Source organism: Aulonocara sp. 'chitande type north' Nkhata Bay, linkage group LG17 (assembly GCF_057382095.1).
Source record: "Aulonocara sp. 'chitande type north' Nkhata Bay isolate Kocher_YH1m ecotype deep benthic linkage group LG17, A_spYH_male_GT1.1, whole genome shotgun sequence".
In the NCBI taxonomy this organism is placed as follows: domain Eukaryota; kingdom Metazoa; phylum Chordata; class Actinopteri; order Cichliformes; family Cichlidae; genus Aulonocara; species Aulonocara sp. 'chitande type north' Nkhata Bay.
The window spans coordinates 38,217,605-38,234,904 of NC_141360.1; the positions used below are offsets into that span (position 1 = coordinate 38,217,605).

The following is a 17,300-nucleotide window of genomic DNA, read 5'->3' on the forward strand; positions in this document are numbered from 1 at the left end:
TGCTGCTTGAACATTCACCACGCTGACAGTTCCCTTTTACACAGACATACTTTTTAAGCAGACTTTTAATCCCGTATAATTCGTCACCATGCACCTGATGTTTTACCTTGTGAGGAAAAATAAAAATCCTTAGGGACTGGTTTGAAGTTATTAATCTTCGCCCCCACACCTCCTCCTTACCCCTTTAACCCCCACTAAATCCAACCACCCACTGGAAGGACTAGCTGGCATGTGTTTGGAATAAAAATGTGTGAGGCCTTTTGTCTGCTTGTACCAAGCAAAAGCTTTGCCCTCAGACGGGAGAATAGGAGCTCAGGGAGAACAGATCTGTCTGCTCTCAGTAGGAAGAGCAATATATGGCTGCTTAAAGAGGAGCAAAAGAGGAAGAAGAAGGGGGAGACCATAGTCCCTTTCACCTGACGATGCACTAGGTATTTCATCAAACTTCCCAAGTGCTTCTTTTGCAGTTGTGATTTTACTAACGATTCCTCTTGCTATTACTAAAAATAATACATCTAAATTTCTTCAAATTCCTTCCACCAAGGATAAGGTGAGCTTGTAGGTCAAGAACGACTTAGACAGTAAGGTTAAGCCGCACTTTGAGTGGGAGTATTAACAAGTCTGAACTTGAAAAGGATTTATGGAGTTATGAGACAAAAACATACGGACTTTTCTGTCAGATTTTCACCCCCACAGTTTTTCTAACAGATCAGTGCTGCCAAAGTTGTCACTGGAGAGTTTTTCTTCCTGATATGGGCTTTGGCTGGAGCACCTGACATTTATAGACCTGAGAGGACTGTGGATTTTATACAGGTACCATCTGCTTTTAGATTTCACCTCCTTTCCATCACTGAAAACAGACTTGTGCATTGGAACCAAAAGGATTGACTTTGCACTGTAAAAAGTGTTTAGAATTGTTTATAGAGTCATGTGAATAAGAAAAAAAAACACGATTCAGTAGCTTATAGAGCCAATTTTAGCAGCAATAACTTGGATTAATGGTTTTCTGTATGCCTTTATTAATCTCTCACATCATCATGATCGTCGTGGAAAAATTACAACTTTGCTTCAGTTCATTGAGTTCATTTGTTTATGCACAGCTCAGGTCCCACATTCCAAAGGAATTTGACTGGATCATTGCAACGCTTTCTTTTTCGAGTACCCTGTTGGAAGTTTGTTGCTGTGCGTGAGATTGTATTGCATTGTGTTATCAAGTTTCAGCTAAGCTTTAACAGTCGGACAGACAGTCTCACATTTGGCTCTGGAATACTTTGGTGTGCAGAGGAGTTCATGGCTGACTAAAGCTGACTGCAAGGGGGCCAGGTCCTGTGGCTATAAAACAAGCTCAAATTATCAGCGCTCCACCACTGTGCTTGGTAGGTTTGAGGTCTGTGTGTGCTGCTGTACTGTATTTGTCTTTTCACCAAATGTGCCGCTGTTCATTGTGACCAAAAGCACTTTGTTCTTGTCTGCCCAAAGGATATTGTTCAAGAAATCTTGGGATTTTTTAGGCAAGGCAAGGCAAGTTTATTTATATAGCACAATTCAACAACAAGGTGATTCAAAGTGCTTTACAGAGACATTAAAAAACAAAAACAATAAAAAGCATGATTTAAAATTGATTAAAAAACAGTAGATAAAATCAGAACAGTAGATAAAATCAGTAGTTAAAATATAAGTTTTGAAATTTAAGCTTAAAAGTGTGGATTTGGTGCTTTATTCAAATGCAGCTGAGAACAGGTGAGTCTTCAACCTGGATTTAAATAAACTGAGTGTTTCAGCTGATCTGAGGCTTTCTGGGAGTTTGTTCCAGATATAAGGAGCATAAAAGCTGAATGCAGCTTCTCCGTGTCTGGTTCTGACTCTGGGAACTGATAAAAAAAAAAAAAAACGGATCCAGATGACCTGAGGGATCTGGAAGGGTCATACTTGGTCAGGAGGTCACTGATGTATTTTGGTCCTAAACCATTCAGAGCTTTATAGACCAGCATCAGAACTTTAAAGTCTATCCTCTGACGGACAGGCAGCCAGTGTAAGGACCTCAGAGCTGGACTGATGTGGTCCACTTTTCTGGTCTTAGTTTAGGTGCAACACTGCAAACCAAAGCCGAGTCATGGTATTTTAGAGAGGAGGCTTTCTCTTGGCAACAATGAATACTTGTTCAGTTTTATCTCAATGCACTGTCATGAACTTTAACATTTAACTTGCTCACTGAGGTCTGTAGAGTCTGAGATGTAGTTTTCAGGTTGTTTACAGTTCTAAGCATTACATGGTCTGACCCTGGGATTCATTTTTCTAGATTGTACACTCCTGGGAAGATTGTGACATGGTGTTAACACACACTTGAATGCGTATAAACACAAATGGCAACGTAAAGCTTGTGTTTTTTATAGAGGTGCTCAGACTCAGTGGTGATCAGTTAATCAAGTGTATTGGATTAACAGCACCTCGCTGCTTACAATAAGTACTTAGCTTCTCACAGACTCCTTTCTTTTTTACCTGACTGTTATACAGAAACTTCAGTGTTCTGAACAATGGTCTTACTCAGGTTTTGCACATACCCGTATTTTCACGACCATAAGACGCACCGTACTAAAAGGCGCAGTCTCAGTTATGTGTGCCATTACTGTATTTAACACACACACACACACACACACACACACACACACACACACACACACACACACACACATACATAAGGCGCACCTGATTATAGGTATGCGTATTTAAAAATGAAGCAGGAGCAAAACTGAGTTTGGTACTCACATTTTTATTACCGGTAATTGTCATCAATCAAACCCATCGAAGTCCTCATCCTCTGTGTCTGAATTGAACAGCTGCGCTAAATCTCCATCAAACATTCCAGGTTCACTTTCTTCACTGTCAGAGTCACTTTCCGTGCCGTGCGGCTCCTCGGAAATGATGCCGGCTTTTGCGAAAGCTCGAACAACAGTGCCAGCAGACATGTTAGCCCAAGCATCTACAATCCATTCGCAAATTGTGGCGTAACTCGCCCGGCGCTGCCTTCCACTCTTAGTGAAACTGTGGTCCCCATCGGTCATCCATCGCAACCAGGCCGCTCGCAGCCTTACTTTGAACGGGCGGTTCACACCGATGTCCAGCGGCTGGAGTTCCTTTGTCAGGCCTCCCGGAATGACAGCAAGCTCACAGTTCATTTGTTTCACTAGTTTTTTCACATTGGCTGTGAGATGGGCACATAGAGTCACAGATCAACAGCGATGGTGATGCGTGGGAAAAAAACCACCTGGTCTCCTTACATACACCTCCCTCAGCCACTCTTTCATCATTTCCTCATCCATCCAGCCCTTTTCATTTGCCTTAATGATGATTCCTGCTGGAAACTTCTCTTTAGGCAAAGTCTTTCTCTTAAAAATCACCATTTTCTGTCCATTAGCATGGCAGCCAAGCACAACAGTGAAAGAAGACTTTTCGTGCCCCGTTGTGCGTATCGCTACCGTGCTGGTCCCCTTCTTCTCCACAGTGTGACTCACCGGGATGTCAAAAGTGAGCGGCACCTCGTCCATGTTAGTGATGTGGCTGGGCTGGATGTGTTTGTCGGCGATGTGTTTGCTGCAGTAGGAGCGGAAGATGGCCAGCTTTTCATTACCGGTATAATCCGCTGGAAGTTGCTGCGCTACCGTAGTCCTGGTCCGGATGGAAAAATGGCAGCGTTTCATGAAACGAAAGCACCAAGACGGACCTCCTCGGAAATGTTCAATTTCCATTTCTTCTGCTAGCGAAACCGCTTTTAGTCGAATGGTGACCGTCGAAACGCTTCTCCCGCTCGTTCTTTGCTCGATGATCCACCGCTCGAGTCTTTCCTCCAACTCGGGCCACCTCGCCTTATGTCCGCGGAAACTCAGCTGCGTCTTCTTGACCTGTCGGAGCTTGTTTTCCAGCTTCCTCCACTTGCGAACCATCGATTCGTTAATCTTAAATTCTCTCGCGGCTGCTCGATTTCCATGTTCCTCCGCATAGCTGATGGCCTTCAGTTTAAACTGTGCTTCATAAGCGTGTCTCTTTGCCATTTTCAGGGTTGTTAAAACAACGATGTTCCACATAATGCACATACCTGACCTTTTATACAGGTATGTGCGATTGTCCGGTATATACGAGCAACGCCCACACTTCACCCTTTAGCGTTCTCATGGTGTTCTCTACTACGTCCTCCTTACAACACACAGGGCGCACTGCGCTATAGGGCGCGCCACACTTTTTAAAGAAAATCTAAGGCTTTTATGTGCGCCTTATAGTTGCGAAAATACGGTAGGTATGATTTTGGGCTGAGTAAAGATGAATAGCTTCTCATTACAACTGCATCATTTGCAGTTGGTATCATTTTCTCATGGCTTATTTCCTTTTTCTAACTTTTTGTATATGCATCCTTCATTTTACTGATTTATCTATACTATTAGGACCAGGTTTTTGGACAATGGTATGTTTTAATGTCTTAATGCATGCTTGATCATCCAGGTAAGGAAATCACAGGAAGCTGTCAATGGAAGAATTGTTTTGTCACAGATCCCAGTGACGTCCTCAGCCTCAGCTGACTGCATATTTCCCTAATCTTATAAATATAGTATAGTATATTTGCTGTGAGATAACCTATACTGGAAAATACACACTGGCTAGAGGACAACATCACTGAAGAGTAACTTTGTGAGGCCAGGGCACTGAAACCTGGTCACGCCCAGTAGCTACTCTTTAAGTGATGAGGATGACATCCTGGGCAGGAAGGAACGCTGGTTTGAGTGGGGGGTCTTGTAGCCATTCTTAAACTCTCTCTGAATAGTACTCATGGCCATTGATCAATCGTTAAGATAATTTGCATATTAATGAACCTGAACCTGGCCTCATAGTCCATTGTTAGTCAGCGGTGCCAGTTTCTTATGCAAATTATGCACTTATGTTTACTAGGATAAACATAAATGATGAAACATTTCTCCCACTGAAGACACTTACAGAGCAACAGAATTCACTTTCTGGGACAATGACGCATTCTTTGTAATTTTGCCTTTTTGCAACACCGCGAACAATCTGCATGTGACTAAAGTGTAGATGTTCAGCTTCAATTCAAGTAGTTTACCAAAAGTGTATAATAGCTCTTCAGGAATTATAGCAAACACTTCTTTTTTAAAGTGTCATTGATCACAAACTTAAACCTAAATATATGTACACTGGCTTTTCTAAATAAGCAAATCCGAAAATACCCACAGTAAAGTTTTATTAGATGAATGCAGCTGAAATATATTTTCTCCTCTATTAAACTAGTGCTCTAAGGAAAGGAAGACCAAGAGGAAAATGGAAAACACAGCACAGGACACAGCCAACATGACGAGCGAAGAGGTTCTGTGTAGCCCCGTCGACCACAAGACCAGAAAGCGCCCTGGCTTCTCCAATCTCAAAGTACTAAAGCTATCTGTGATCAACACTCTGACACCTTTTTTATCCTGCTTTTGATCTCGGACTGCGGTTCATTCTGTTGATGCACTCAGTGTAAAGTGGCCCAGATAAAAATGCCAGTTAAAAGCGTAAAAGGCAGTAGGTGGTGCAGTTGTTAGCGCTGTCTCCTCACAGCAAGAAGGCTCTGGGTTTAAACTCTTACCCCGCTGGCACTGCTGCCTGTTTAGACTTGTTGTAGTTTCCTCTAAAGACATTCGGGTTTTGGTGAATCAGTGACACAAAATTGCCCATAACTGTAAATGTTTTTCTCTTCATGTGTCTGCCCTGCGCTAGGCAGGAAACCTGTCGTGCCTGTGCGCATCTCTCGCTAGAGTGAGCTCTAACAGCCTCCCCTTTTGACCCGGCACAGGCTAAAGATAGATGATAGGTGGATAAATGCTCAGAAAGCCAGATGCACATCTGTTTTCAGTTGATTGAACAACATTTTCAGAGATATGTTTTTCCCAAAGTAGGTAAAATCAAGCCAAGAGCTGATCTTGTGTTGTTACTGAAAATCTCAGCATGCCAAATTTCTGCTCTAAATGAGCTTTCGTCAGACACTTCTGTAGCTGCCCGGAGCTACGCTTTGCCTGATTACAGCAGTACACTGGAGTCATCATATTTCTGTTTTCATCCCTTTCTTTTTTCCATTAATTTTGAGACAGAATGTCAAAATTAAAAAAGCTTATTGTTGTTAACTGTGATGTCAAGACATTACACCAGATTTTGTGCACTGATTCAACACAACATAAGTTGTTGTTCAAGTTAAGAATAAAGGGGTAATGCAACATTAAACAAGGACCACAATTACACAGTAGAAGGTAGTGGAGACTCAGAAAAGGGGGCAGAATCATTTCCATGATTACACTATGACATCGTTTGGGTATGTAGACACATAGTCCTAGTTTTATCCAGAACATCTTTGCATTATTAGAATGTGAGTTTTTATATTGTCTTCTGTTTTCTGTCTTCCAGCTGTTTATTGTAGCGCTTTCCTTCGCCTATTTCTCCAAAGCCCTGACAGGAACCTACATGAAGAGCTCCATCACTCAGATAGAGAGGCGCTTTGACCTCTCCAGCACACACATCGGTCTCATAGATGGCAGTTTTGAGATGGGTAACATCAACCAGTTCATTTAAAAATAAACGCTTTGATGTTTTTTTTTTGTGATACAGTGGAGAAAAAGTCATTCTTTTTGCTTACTTGATTTCAATCTTTTTTGGGGTGTGTGTGTAGGCAACTTGTTGTTTCTAGCTGTGGTCAGCCATTTTGGGGCTAAGCTGCACCGACCCAGACTCATCGCTGCGGGCTGTTTCCTCATGGCTGTGGGGGCGTTTCTCACTGGCCTCACACATTTCTTCATGGGACGGTACAGGTCAAATTTAAATGAGAAACTTCTATAAGCAAAAACGATGACAGAAGAAATTGACATGGACTTTTTGTTTGTTTTTTGCAGGTATAAGTATGACACGGTGATTCAGGTCTTTCAGAATGACAACCTGAGCATTGCTGCCTGTGTGGATCCTCTGAAAACACTAGATCACGTGCCAGAAATTCAAATAGAGCCTTCGTTGGAGGACAATAAAGGTAAGAGTGTGGAATACATGCCAGGATTAAATATAATTAAAGATAGTAAAACATTCACTTTCACTATTTAGTGCAGTCAAATGCATTTCTGCTTTCTGCTGCAGCGGGTACAGTAAATACCTGTAAATAGGAGAGAATAGCATGGCAATGTCAGCTATTTATTGTTATTATTACTTATTTATTTATTGCTTAAAACTCATGGTTATTGTAGATTTTCTTTTACAAAAAAAACATGAAACTTTAACATGAAACCTTGTTAAACCTACTAACAACTCACCGGCCAATCAGCTCTCTCCTGGTGCATCTTTGTCACCAGGAATAAACAAAGACACAACAGCATGCACGTCCGCAACAATAAGCCCGGACGCAGACTCTAGAGCTAGCCAACGAGAGACGACTTTTAAAAAGAAAAGACTGAAAGGAGGCAGAATAATAAGAAAGCAGACATTTGTAATATTTATGGTAATGAATTCAGTTTGGCTCTGTGTGCCCATGTGTTTTTCAGTGTTTTTAGGAGCTCCTCTTGTTCCCATTAATTTTGGTCCCTGAGATGGGCTTTAGTTGCAATGTTGCTTCAGTCTCACTATTGTTAAACTATAATTAATTCTGCTTCTCACAAAACCATGTGATGCTCTCACAAAATGCAATCTATTGATCCTGTTCAGCTATTCAGATGAGACGTATTTGGAAAGAAATATAATGGAAGTCACGTACAATGTGGTGATATACAACAAGCCACTATTAAGATGGTACTGAATATCGGCAGATTTTATTCATGTCTTGTTTGACGTAGTCTCCGTAATGAAAAAGCAGATATAGCAGATATAGATGTAAAACTGTGTCTTTCTCATTTTCATGTAACTGGGCTTTTTCCTGTATAGAGGAATTTTTGGCCCCTCCACTCCCACTACTTGCATTGCTTTAATCAATTGGGCATATTGTGTTATATTTTCATAGTTCATTATTAACTCATTCACTGCCATTGACGTCTATAGCCGTCAATGGCAGTGAATGAGTCAATGGGTTTAACTCATTCACTGCCAATGGCTGGCAGTGAATGAGTTAACTATTATAAATATTTCATATTTTACTGAGTAAAGAATGTATTTTTTTGTGTACTAAATACTGAGAAAGAACCAGAAAAAACACTGGTGTGTCGTGAACAGGCTGAGGCTGTTAAGTCTGTAAAGCTCATTCAGAGCCAGGAAAATACTGGTGAACCTGATCAAGAGGATCCATGCAATATTTGGTGTGTTTTTTTATTGTAGTACGCATGCTCCATGTATAACTTTGATGCTGTGCGAGCCACTGTGTGTGAACTCTTTGTAACAAAATCAATATCACAGATTTCTAGTTTGTGTCATTATGCAGCCTGTGTGAGAGATTCTGGTTCCAGCATGTGGATCTACGTATTCCTGGGGAATGCTCTGCGGGGGATTGGAGAAACTCCAGTCACACCTCTTGGCATCTCCTACATCGATGACTTTGCTAAGGCGGAAAACTCCCCTTTTTATATTGGTAATATGGGGTTCAAAGGGATTTTAAAGTCTTCCACCTGACTTAAAATTTGTTAATTAATTAATAAATTCCTTTAAATGCCCTATAAGCCATGTGAGAATACACACATTCATCATTCCTGTATGTACAGCATTTTTATGCTGGTTAATGTGTGATTTTTATCAGGGTAAACCTACAATTAATCTCGTATTCAGTAAATTTAACTGAGGGTCAAGGAAATATCTCATTTTACACCCTATCCTTTAGATCAGGGGTCTCAAACCTGCCGCTCAGGGACCACTTGCGGCCCACCTCACCCCTACTTATGGCCCTTATATCAACGTGAAGACATATAATGCAGTTTGGCCCTTGATGTTGTTTTATTAGGGAGGATGTGTTTGTTGTTAAGTGCAATGTTAAAATAAGTTCTTTAAAAAGCAAAAAATGATCTAATATGAAGGCAATATGAGCAGAGACTACAAACATGTGGAGGGATTGGCTGTGTTAGTCTAGTGAAAGAGTCAAAAACTGATGCGTACACTTATGTCTGCACTTTTTTATTTATTTTTTTAATACGAACAAAATTATTCTGGCCACGTGTTTATTTGGTAGGTCAATGAAAGGCTTCAGTTAGTTAAGAGTGAGGTAAAAAAGAAATTGCGTTGATGTTTGCAATTTTGTCTTGTGATACAATATTGGAAATTTTAAAAAACAAACAAAAGAAAACATTTTTGGAAATATTTGTGGGTGCTTTCTTGTTTTCGCTTGGTTTTTTTTGTACTACTCGACCACTAAAGTGGCCCTCCAACGAGATGACAGTGCCAGTAGTGGCCCACAGCTCATTTAAGTTTGAGACCCTTCTTTAGATTGTTTAATATCACATCGTAGACTTCTGATCTATTTTGTCATTGGCAGCTTGTCTCCAGACCATTACTCTCCTGGGTCCCATGTTTGGCTTCCTTTTGGGTTCCTATTGTGCCAGACTATATGTTGACATTGGATATGTTGATATGGGTAAGGTTTTTCTTTGTGTGTCTGGGTTTTGTTTTTTGTTTTTTACATGATACACGACTCATTATGGTTAGAGCTCATCTTAAAAGTATCCGATAGATGGCAAAAGCTGACAAAATTCAAAGCAGTGATTTTACCTGAAAGAATATAAAAACCTGTCTGCGTTAGAAACAAAAAGAAAATGTACACATTTAGATCTTTTTAGGCAACGACACATTTCTCTGCAATTTTGCCTATACACTACCACATTGGATTTTAAATCAAATATTTTAAATAAATTAAATCAAATATTTCAAATTGACTGTAAAATTAATGCAAACATTTTTTTTTAATTAAAGTTAAAAGTTAAAGTCTGCACTTCAATCACATCATGATTATTTGGGTTGACATTGAATGGGATGGTCTGGAGGCTAAAATGACAAAACTGTCTTTGTCTAACAAATCAAGTTTATGTACCGTGTAAGGCCAAGAAGCTGGATGGGGGTAACAAGAGTTAAAGAACAAACTTTCACAAGTTAAAAACATTTTAGCCAGTCTACACTTTTGTCAACAGAGATATTTTGATTGAGACTTGTTTATGCGAAGCCTTTATTTGAAGACTTCCTGAAGAAAACTTGAAAATTCTTCTCTTTTACATAGAAAGTGTGACCATCACTCCTAAAGATTCCCGCTGGGTGGGTGCTTGGTGGATGGGTTTTCTTGTGTCCTCTGGCCTTCTGCTTATCTCCAGCATTCCCTTCTGGTTTCTGCCCCGTTCGATGCCCAAGCAGGAGAGTGAAGAAAACCATGAAACTCCAGTCTGCGAGATCCTTAACAAGACAGAGGATGCGCAAAGCAACAACCAAAACTTCAAGCTGACTGAAATTGCCAAAGGTAGAGTCGTCGTCTGTTTGCATGTGCAGGTTGATGGATCTTACGTGATTTTTGTGGATGTTCCTGCCCAGGGTTCCTTCCATCATTGAGGCGTCTGTTAGGAACTCCTGCTTACTTCCTGCTTCTTTGCGGGAACATCCTGAAGTTCAATGCATTCATCGGTCTACTCACCTTTAAAGCCAAATACATGGAGCAACAGTTTGGACAGTCTGCATCCAGGGCAAACTTCCTCATAGGTAAAAATACTGAAATCAATAAATTATGTGTTCATATTGAACTTTTGATAGAAAAGTGGAACATAGGCGCAGTAATTTATTGACACGTGTTCAAACATACATGAAAATAGTGTTTTTACAACTCTATCAAGCTTGAAGGTCAGCATTTGCAATGACCACCAACACAACACAGCCTGAACACTCCCAGAGAAACTTTCTTTTAATTTGCTACCCTTCAGGAATAGTTCTCCAGGCTTCTTTAAAAACATTCAAAGCTCTCCTTTGGCTGCCTTTTGTTCTGTTCTCTGTCAAAATTATCCCACACTGTTTCAGAGCTTGATAAATCAACTCAGAACAGGTTCGGAGAGGACAGCCTGTGAAGGAAAACTGTACTCGTAGGTGTATAGATACCCAGCGCCAACCCTGCACACTTCTGCCTTTTCTCATTTCCCTTCCTTCAGGATGGCTTCTTCACAGCCAACATTCCTCTGAGACATGCATCTCTCATGTCCTGTGTCAGATCTTTTTTTTTTTATTAGATTTTTTCCTATTTCTTCAGAGCATGACTTTTAGATACTATTAATTTGCTGGCAACAGTGTTACACCCTTCTGCAGCCCCTAATCTCCTCAGTGTGTTCAGCTGGTGCTAATTGGCCACACCTACTCAGGTGTGGATAAAAGCATACCTGAAGCAGGCTTTCAGAGAGAGGCTCACTAGTTTTTGCCTTGGTGGTTCCAGCCATTTTAGCCAACCTGCTATGCATTTTAAGATAAAACCTCTTCTCACTGAAATTCTGGTATTCTTCTCCTTATTTATGTTGGGGCTTTTGAGCCGGGTTGTAACACGTTCACCTTCTGTGAATAAGCAGTGTGTACTTTTAGATAAGGTTTAAATGATCAAAATGCACTCAAATATTTAACATCTAACAAACAAATCATTAATAATCATTAAGGAAAATGTGCTTGGTATAAAGTATGTATATGTGATATGATGTATGAAGTATACAAGCAATATTCCCCTGTGTTTCCTTCAGGTGTCCTGAACCTGCCAGCAGTGGCAATAGGGATCTTCCTCGGAGGGCTGCTGATGAAGAGGTATAAGCTGAGTGTGGTATCAGGAGCTCAGCTTTCCTTTGCAACATCCTTTATGTCCTATCTCCTCATGCTGCTGCAGTTTGGCACCAAGTGTGATAACATACCCATAGCGGGGCTCACTGTATCGTACAACGGGTCAGTGTTGAGACAAATATCACTGATTTAGCAACTTTCTTCCTGTGTCCACTGTAGATCAAAATATCCATTGCTTCACTCCCTTGCAGGACAAAAGGTGTATTGTACAGCAGAGAAATGCTCTTCTCTGAGTGTAACAGGGACTGCTTGTGTTCAGCAGAGGAGTGGGACCCCGTTTGCTCAGATAGCGGCATCACTTACATCTCCCCATGCATGGCTGGCTGCCTCAGCTCCAGCGGACACGGCAAAAACACCGTAAGGACAATTACAAGAGAGCACAGAGGTATAATGTAAAGTGTAAACATGTGTATCAGCCACTTGTTGGAAGATATTTGGGTCAAGAATGTCTTGATTGCGGTGTATTGAGGTTACATTACATTTTAAATACTGCTACTTTGTAACATGAACTCTTGATATTTATATATGTCTCATCCTTAAATGCATTTGAACAGCGCTCCCATGGTAAATGGATTGCATTTACATTTTCTGCTCTTACTGACCACTCAGAGCTTCACAGACCACATGTTCACGGCACTTTGTATCCCTTTCATTTACATTTATACTTTTACTCACACACAGTGATGACACACATCAAAGGCAGTTCTTAGGGTTCAGTATCTTTCCCAATTACACTTCAACACTTTGACACATGGGTTGAGCTGAGGTTGAACCACTGTAACCTGATAAAACATGTTCATAAGCAGTACTGTGGGCCATTTCAAAGGAACACCCTTTATTAGCGACACTGAAAAAAATTAAGAAAATTTAAGCTATCAAAATGCTTTGATAGCTTAAATTCTGAAATAAAATATTTTTTTACAATGCTTTAAAATGTACTGTGATGGTTAATTCACCAGTATGTGAAAGCTCTTCAATCAATAAAAAAAATATTTTTTTTTAATGCTAGAATGTCTGAAACCAGCACCACTGACTGAAACTGACTGAAACTAGTACACTGGGAACAATAGGCTGTGAGGTCAGTTCTTTGATTGTTAATATGCAAATTCTCATGACCATTGATCAACAACCCCTCATCAAAACCCACTGATCAAAGGCAATGAGTACCATTCACAGAGAGTTGGGGAATGGCTGCAATCACAGCATTGTAAGATGGTAAATGGCCTGTATTTGTATAGCGCTTTACTTAGTCCCTATGGACCCCAAAGCGCTTTACACTACATTTAGTCATCCACCCATTCACACACACTGGTTATGGCAAGCTATGTTGTAGCCACAGCTGCCCTGGGGCGCACTGACAGAGGCGAGGCTGCCAGACACTGGCGCCACCATTCGGCAACGGGTGAAATGTCTTGCCCAAGGACACAACGACCGAGACGGTTGGAGCCAGGGCTTGAACCGGCAATATAATATTTACAGATTTCTAAAATACTTGTGTTTTCTTATTTTTTGTGACAGGTGGTCTAATGAATACCATCCATGTAACCATGATAAGCAGTCAGAATAATAAAAATCCTCCACTTTTCTCACTTTTTATCATTTTAAAAACTATTTTTAAAAGTCTTTTAAAACTATTTTAAAAACTGAAAACTCACTCTCTTTTAAAAGCTCACTCATTACCATCTAATTATTTTACACTTGTCAATTAACATTAAAAAAGGGTCAACTTTTAATTAACCCCAAAATGTATCAATTTGATCAGACACATACAGTATATAGTGTTATTTTGTTGCATGTATAATAAATGAATAGAAAGCACATATGTCAGTGTTTGTGATATAGCTTGAGCGTTGCAGTACATTTCAATATTCAGTTTTGTTTTCACAAAATTTCAAGTATTACTCCGAGAAGTTAGCAGAGGTTTCGCAGCATTCTCTGAAACATGATCACATATAGTACTTGTATATAATACTTATAGATTAGATTATTTGTGTTGCAAAGATATAATCCAGTACAAAATCATCACTATTGTTGTTCTTCAATGTTTCTACTAGTTGCTGTTGAGGAAGATGATGTTAGCCAGGAGGCATGATGTTACACTGTTGCTACTAAAGCATTTTTCAGTGTGTACTCTCAGTGTATTTTCCTATTGTTGTAAATGTTATTGATTAGCTGTTATGTGCTTTTCTTCTTATGCTCTTGTAAATATCCCCTACCCTTTCTTCGACTATAAAATCCTCTGGGTGAAGTGTCAGATGTTACGTGGAGAGCAGTTTTGTCCCTTGTCTCTTCAGGAAACTCAAATCTCAGTTGCTTTAAACTTTAAAAAGTGTAATTTTACGGACTTTTAACGTGTTTGATTAACAATGCTTACTTTTCCTGGGTAGAAAATGCAAAATGAAATAATTTTACAATCCAGTTCCAAAATGCCTGGATGTAAAAGACATAAAAATATATATAAATGTAAATATTCTCTCTTTCCCAGGTCTTTCACAACTGCACCTGTGTGTCCACCTCCTTTCCAGCAGGCAGCAGTACATCAGTGAGACTGGGCCAGTGCCCTCATGCCAAGGACTGCAGCCGAAGCTTCACTTCCTATATGGCCATATCTGTTCTCAGCTCCTTTATCAATGCTCTGGGAGCCACACCTGGCTACATGGTCATTATACGGTCTGTAAAAACTTAGTGTTGCTATCACGTCTATGAGCAGCCTAAAGTAGTGGTAGACAGTGAAATGGAAGGACTCAAAATAGTTATAACGTAACGCGGCTAAGTGAGGTGGAGAGAGTATAGATAGACTGGCAGGAACTTGGAAGCGTAAAGTAATGGGGCCAAATAGAGACTGAGCAGGCATGCGGAGGGCTGGTGAGGTTAAAAACCTGGGAGGCACAAAGACAGGAAGGTTTAAACCTTTGACACATTGTCTTCTGCCACAAAAGATGATAGAACGATAATGCAAAGACTGGATAAAATACCTGGTTAGATAAACTACTCAGGATGATTGATCATTTGACATGGAGGCACATCAATCCACTGGCTGCTAAGGAGCAGGAGGGAGGCACTAAGAGAAAAACACACAGAGCAAGAAGAAACAAAATGGAAAGGCGGACAGAGAGAAAGACAGAGACAAGATAATTCCAGTGAGAGGAGAAAACTTTGCTGTTTTGATGCAATCAAGTATTGGCTGCTGTGACCCTGACTCAAGGGAAGCATAAACAAAGTTATTTTTTGACAAGTTTGGTGGTGTGGTGGTGACACATGCAATGAAAGAACGTACGTAAGTATCACCTGAAAAGGGTTTAAAGGAATAGTTTCACCTTTTAAAGAACTAATGTCCAGCATTAAATAACAGTATTAAGCAAAAACTGCAAGATAGTTCCCCAATAATTCCACTAAAATTTAGCCTAGCCAAAGTCTGTTCCTGCATCCTGTGTATCACTTCACGTCTATCCATTGCTGCTATGGAGACCCGTCAGCCTACTGTCACCAGTTTATTTTTTATAATGTACTCCTTATTTTCTTGATTTTTTTTGTTTTGTACTTGCAGATGCATCACACCCGAGCTCAAATCCCTTGCTCTGGGTATTCAGACCTTGGTAACTAGGACTCTTGGTAAGCTTCAGTACTTTCACTTTGACGTAAAGCATAAATATATGTCACTCTGCTTGAATCCCAAAAGGTTTATTTTCTCTGGATAAAAGTTTTGTCCCCATTGCCAATGCTGTCTGTAGGTGGAATTCCTGCACCGGTGTATTTCGGCGCTTTGATTGATTCAACTTGCCTTAAATGGTCTATGAAGAGTTGTGGCGGTAGGGGGGCATGCCGTATTTACAACTCTGATATGTACAGGTACCCCATGGAGAAATTCCAGTTTACACTATTTAAACAAATTTGCCAAAAATTATTGACTAGCATTATAATTGTTGTAAAGACCTTTGCTGATTTGCCTCAATCCAATTCTGTTCTCTACTTTTAGGATCATTTTCCTGGGTTTGATTACTTGTATCAGTGGCTCCTCTTATTTTTTCCTCATTGCTGTCATCATCCTTCTCAGACGCCAGTTCCGAAAGCCAGAGAAGGACACAGACAAGCAGGAGCAAAAAGCATCAAAGGATTTTGAACTAAAGACGCCATTAAACCTCACTGAGGAGATTAGAGCCAGTCCTGAAACTCCCAACTTACCCAGTGCTACAAAAATTTGGGTAAAGATTGCTACAGATTTGGAGGAAGGAGGAGAGGTCCACACAGTAGAACTGCCCCCTCATAATGATGGAGTAATCTCTACAAGTAATGCACAGGAGGCTAAATACATGACAGATACCTGCGCTGAAGTTATTCCTCTGTCTTCTGATGGCACAAACACAGAGATAGTCCGTAAAGAATCCATCGGACACAAAGTAATAGAGAAGCAGGATGATCACATTGATGACAAGAGCAAATTGGAGAAAGAGAGGCAGCAACTAAACTGATGGACCACATAAAGACTGTGTTTAGCAGAGTGGTCTCCAACACAAAATCAAACTGGAATAGATGGAACAAGTCCCAAAGTTTGGTCAAAATATAATTTTCCCGTTAAGAGGGACTACTTTCAGGACAATGTCACGGTTAATGCTAATAGTATTTTCCATCCTTTTTTTGCAGGATGCAACTATTATATTCAGTGTTGGGTGTTAAATGTAACAAAGTAACAAATCCTTAGATAAAAATTTGGGGGGGGGGGGGTGTTGTTTTTCAGTTCACAAACTCAATTAGGTACTTTTTAAATATTTAAAAGTACCTAATTAAATCCTGTTGTTTCACAATATTTTTGGCTCCTTTCAACTCATTAGCATCCAGCTACATACTGGAATGTAACCAGTTGTAGAGCTCAGCCAGCATGATTGTGCATATGACAACATTTACATTGCAGAAGAATTTGAATTACTGTGTACCACAGTTATATTTATTGTCTGTCAGCTGCTAAGGAGCTGTGCTTCATGTTTTGAAGTAATCTGCAGTCAAAGTAAGTGGTAAGGCCAGTTGAGAAAGAGACTGATGACTGTATGTGGCATGAATGATGGACCACATTATAACACTCATTAACACACACTTTCCTGGTTGTTGTTCGAACACTCTCGCGGTTGCATCTTCTCAGCTCCCAGCCGCCCATACACCAACAACAACACCATTCAGGAGCCAGTTCACTCTCATATGCCAGGGAGGCTTGATGACCCAATGCAACTCAGGTGTGTCCGCCTCCCCGCAGTCGTGCTCCACCACACTCTGCTTCTCCAAAACTTCAGCTAAAGCTTGCTCTACGAGGGAAATTAACAAGCTTGATGCTGGTTCTGTGGAAATGAAGATGATGCTGTCAACATGCTAATCAATGAAGTAAAGTCAGTACAGTCAAAAGTATGAGTACAGTAGACTACAAGCCCTCTGGACGTATAACCAGCATGCTGTATGCAAAAGGGGTTTTATTTTAATTTTATTTTTTTTAGGTAATGCTTTAATGTAACTGATTACTTTTTATATCCAGTAATCTT

General features: G+C 40.3%; 1 protein-coding gene across 4 annotated transcripts; it reads left to right on the forward strand.

Moving 5' to 3' along the window:
* Positions 1-296: 296 nt before the first annotated feature.
* On the forward strand, positions 297-16,468 carry slco1e1 (solute carrier organic anion transporter family, member 1E1). 4 transcript variants are annotated; one of them, XM_086269241.1, is made up of 17 exons: positions 489-813; positions 1,101-1,182; positions 1,283-1,376; positions 5,293-5,427; positions 6,439-6,580; positions 6,701-6,833; positions 6,921-7,051; positions 8,423-8,569; positions 9,464-9,562; positions 10,199-10,432; positions 10,504-10,668; positions 11,682-11,877; positions 11,967-12,132; positions 14,261-14,445; positions 15,323-15,387; positions 15,507-15,624; positions 15,752-16,468. In XM_086269241.1, the coding sequence occupies exons 4-17, from the start codon at positions 5,323-5,325 to the stop codon at positions 16,242-16,244; spliced, it is 2,379 nt and encodes a 792-aa protein (XP_086125367.1). In that variant the 5' UTR covers positions 489-813; positions 1,101-1,182; positions 1,283-1,376; positions 5,293-5,322; the 3' UTR covers positions 16,245-16,468. The 4 variants fall into 4 exon arrangements, with proteins under 4 accessions (XP_086125366.1, XP_086125369.1, XP_086125367.1 ...); XM_086269240.1 differs by lacking the exons at positions 489-813; positions 1,101-1,182; positions 1,283-1,376 and adding an exon at positions 297-431; XM_086269242.1 differs by lacking the exon at positions 489-813 and having other exon boundaries at positions 983-1,376.
* The last annotated feature ends 832 nt before the right edge of the window (positions 16,469-17,300 follow it).

Coding starts and splice junctions, on each gene's coding strand:
- slco1e1 (XM_086269240.1), top strand. CDS start 5,323: ATGGAAAACACAGCACAGGACACAGCCAACATGACGAGCGAAGAGGTT. Junction 7,052..8,422: donor TTCGTTGGAGGACAATAAAG/GTAAGAGTGTGG, acceptor GTCATTATGCAG/CCTGTGTGAGAGATTCTGGT. Junction 15,625..15,751: donor TACAACTCTGATATGTACAG/GTACCCCATGGA, acceptor CTCTACTTTTAG/GATCATTTTCCTGGGTTTGA.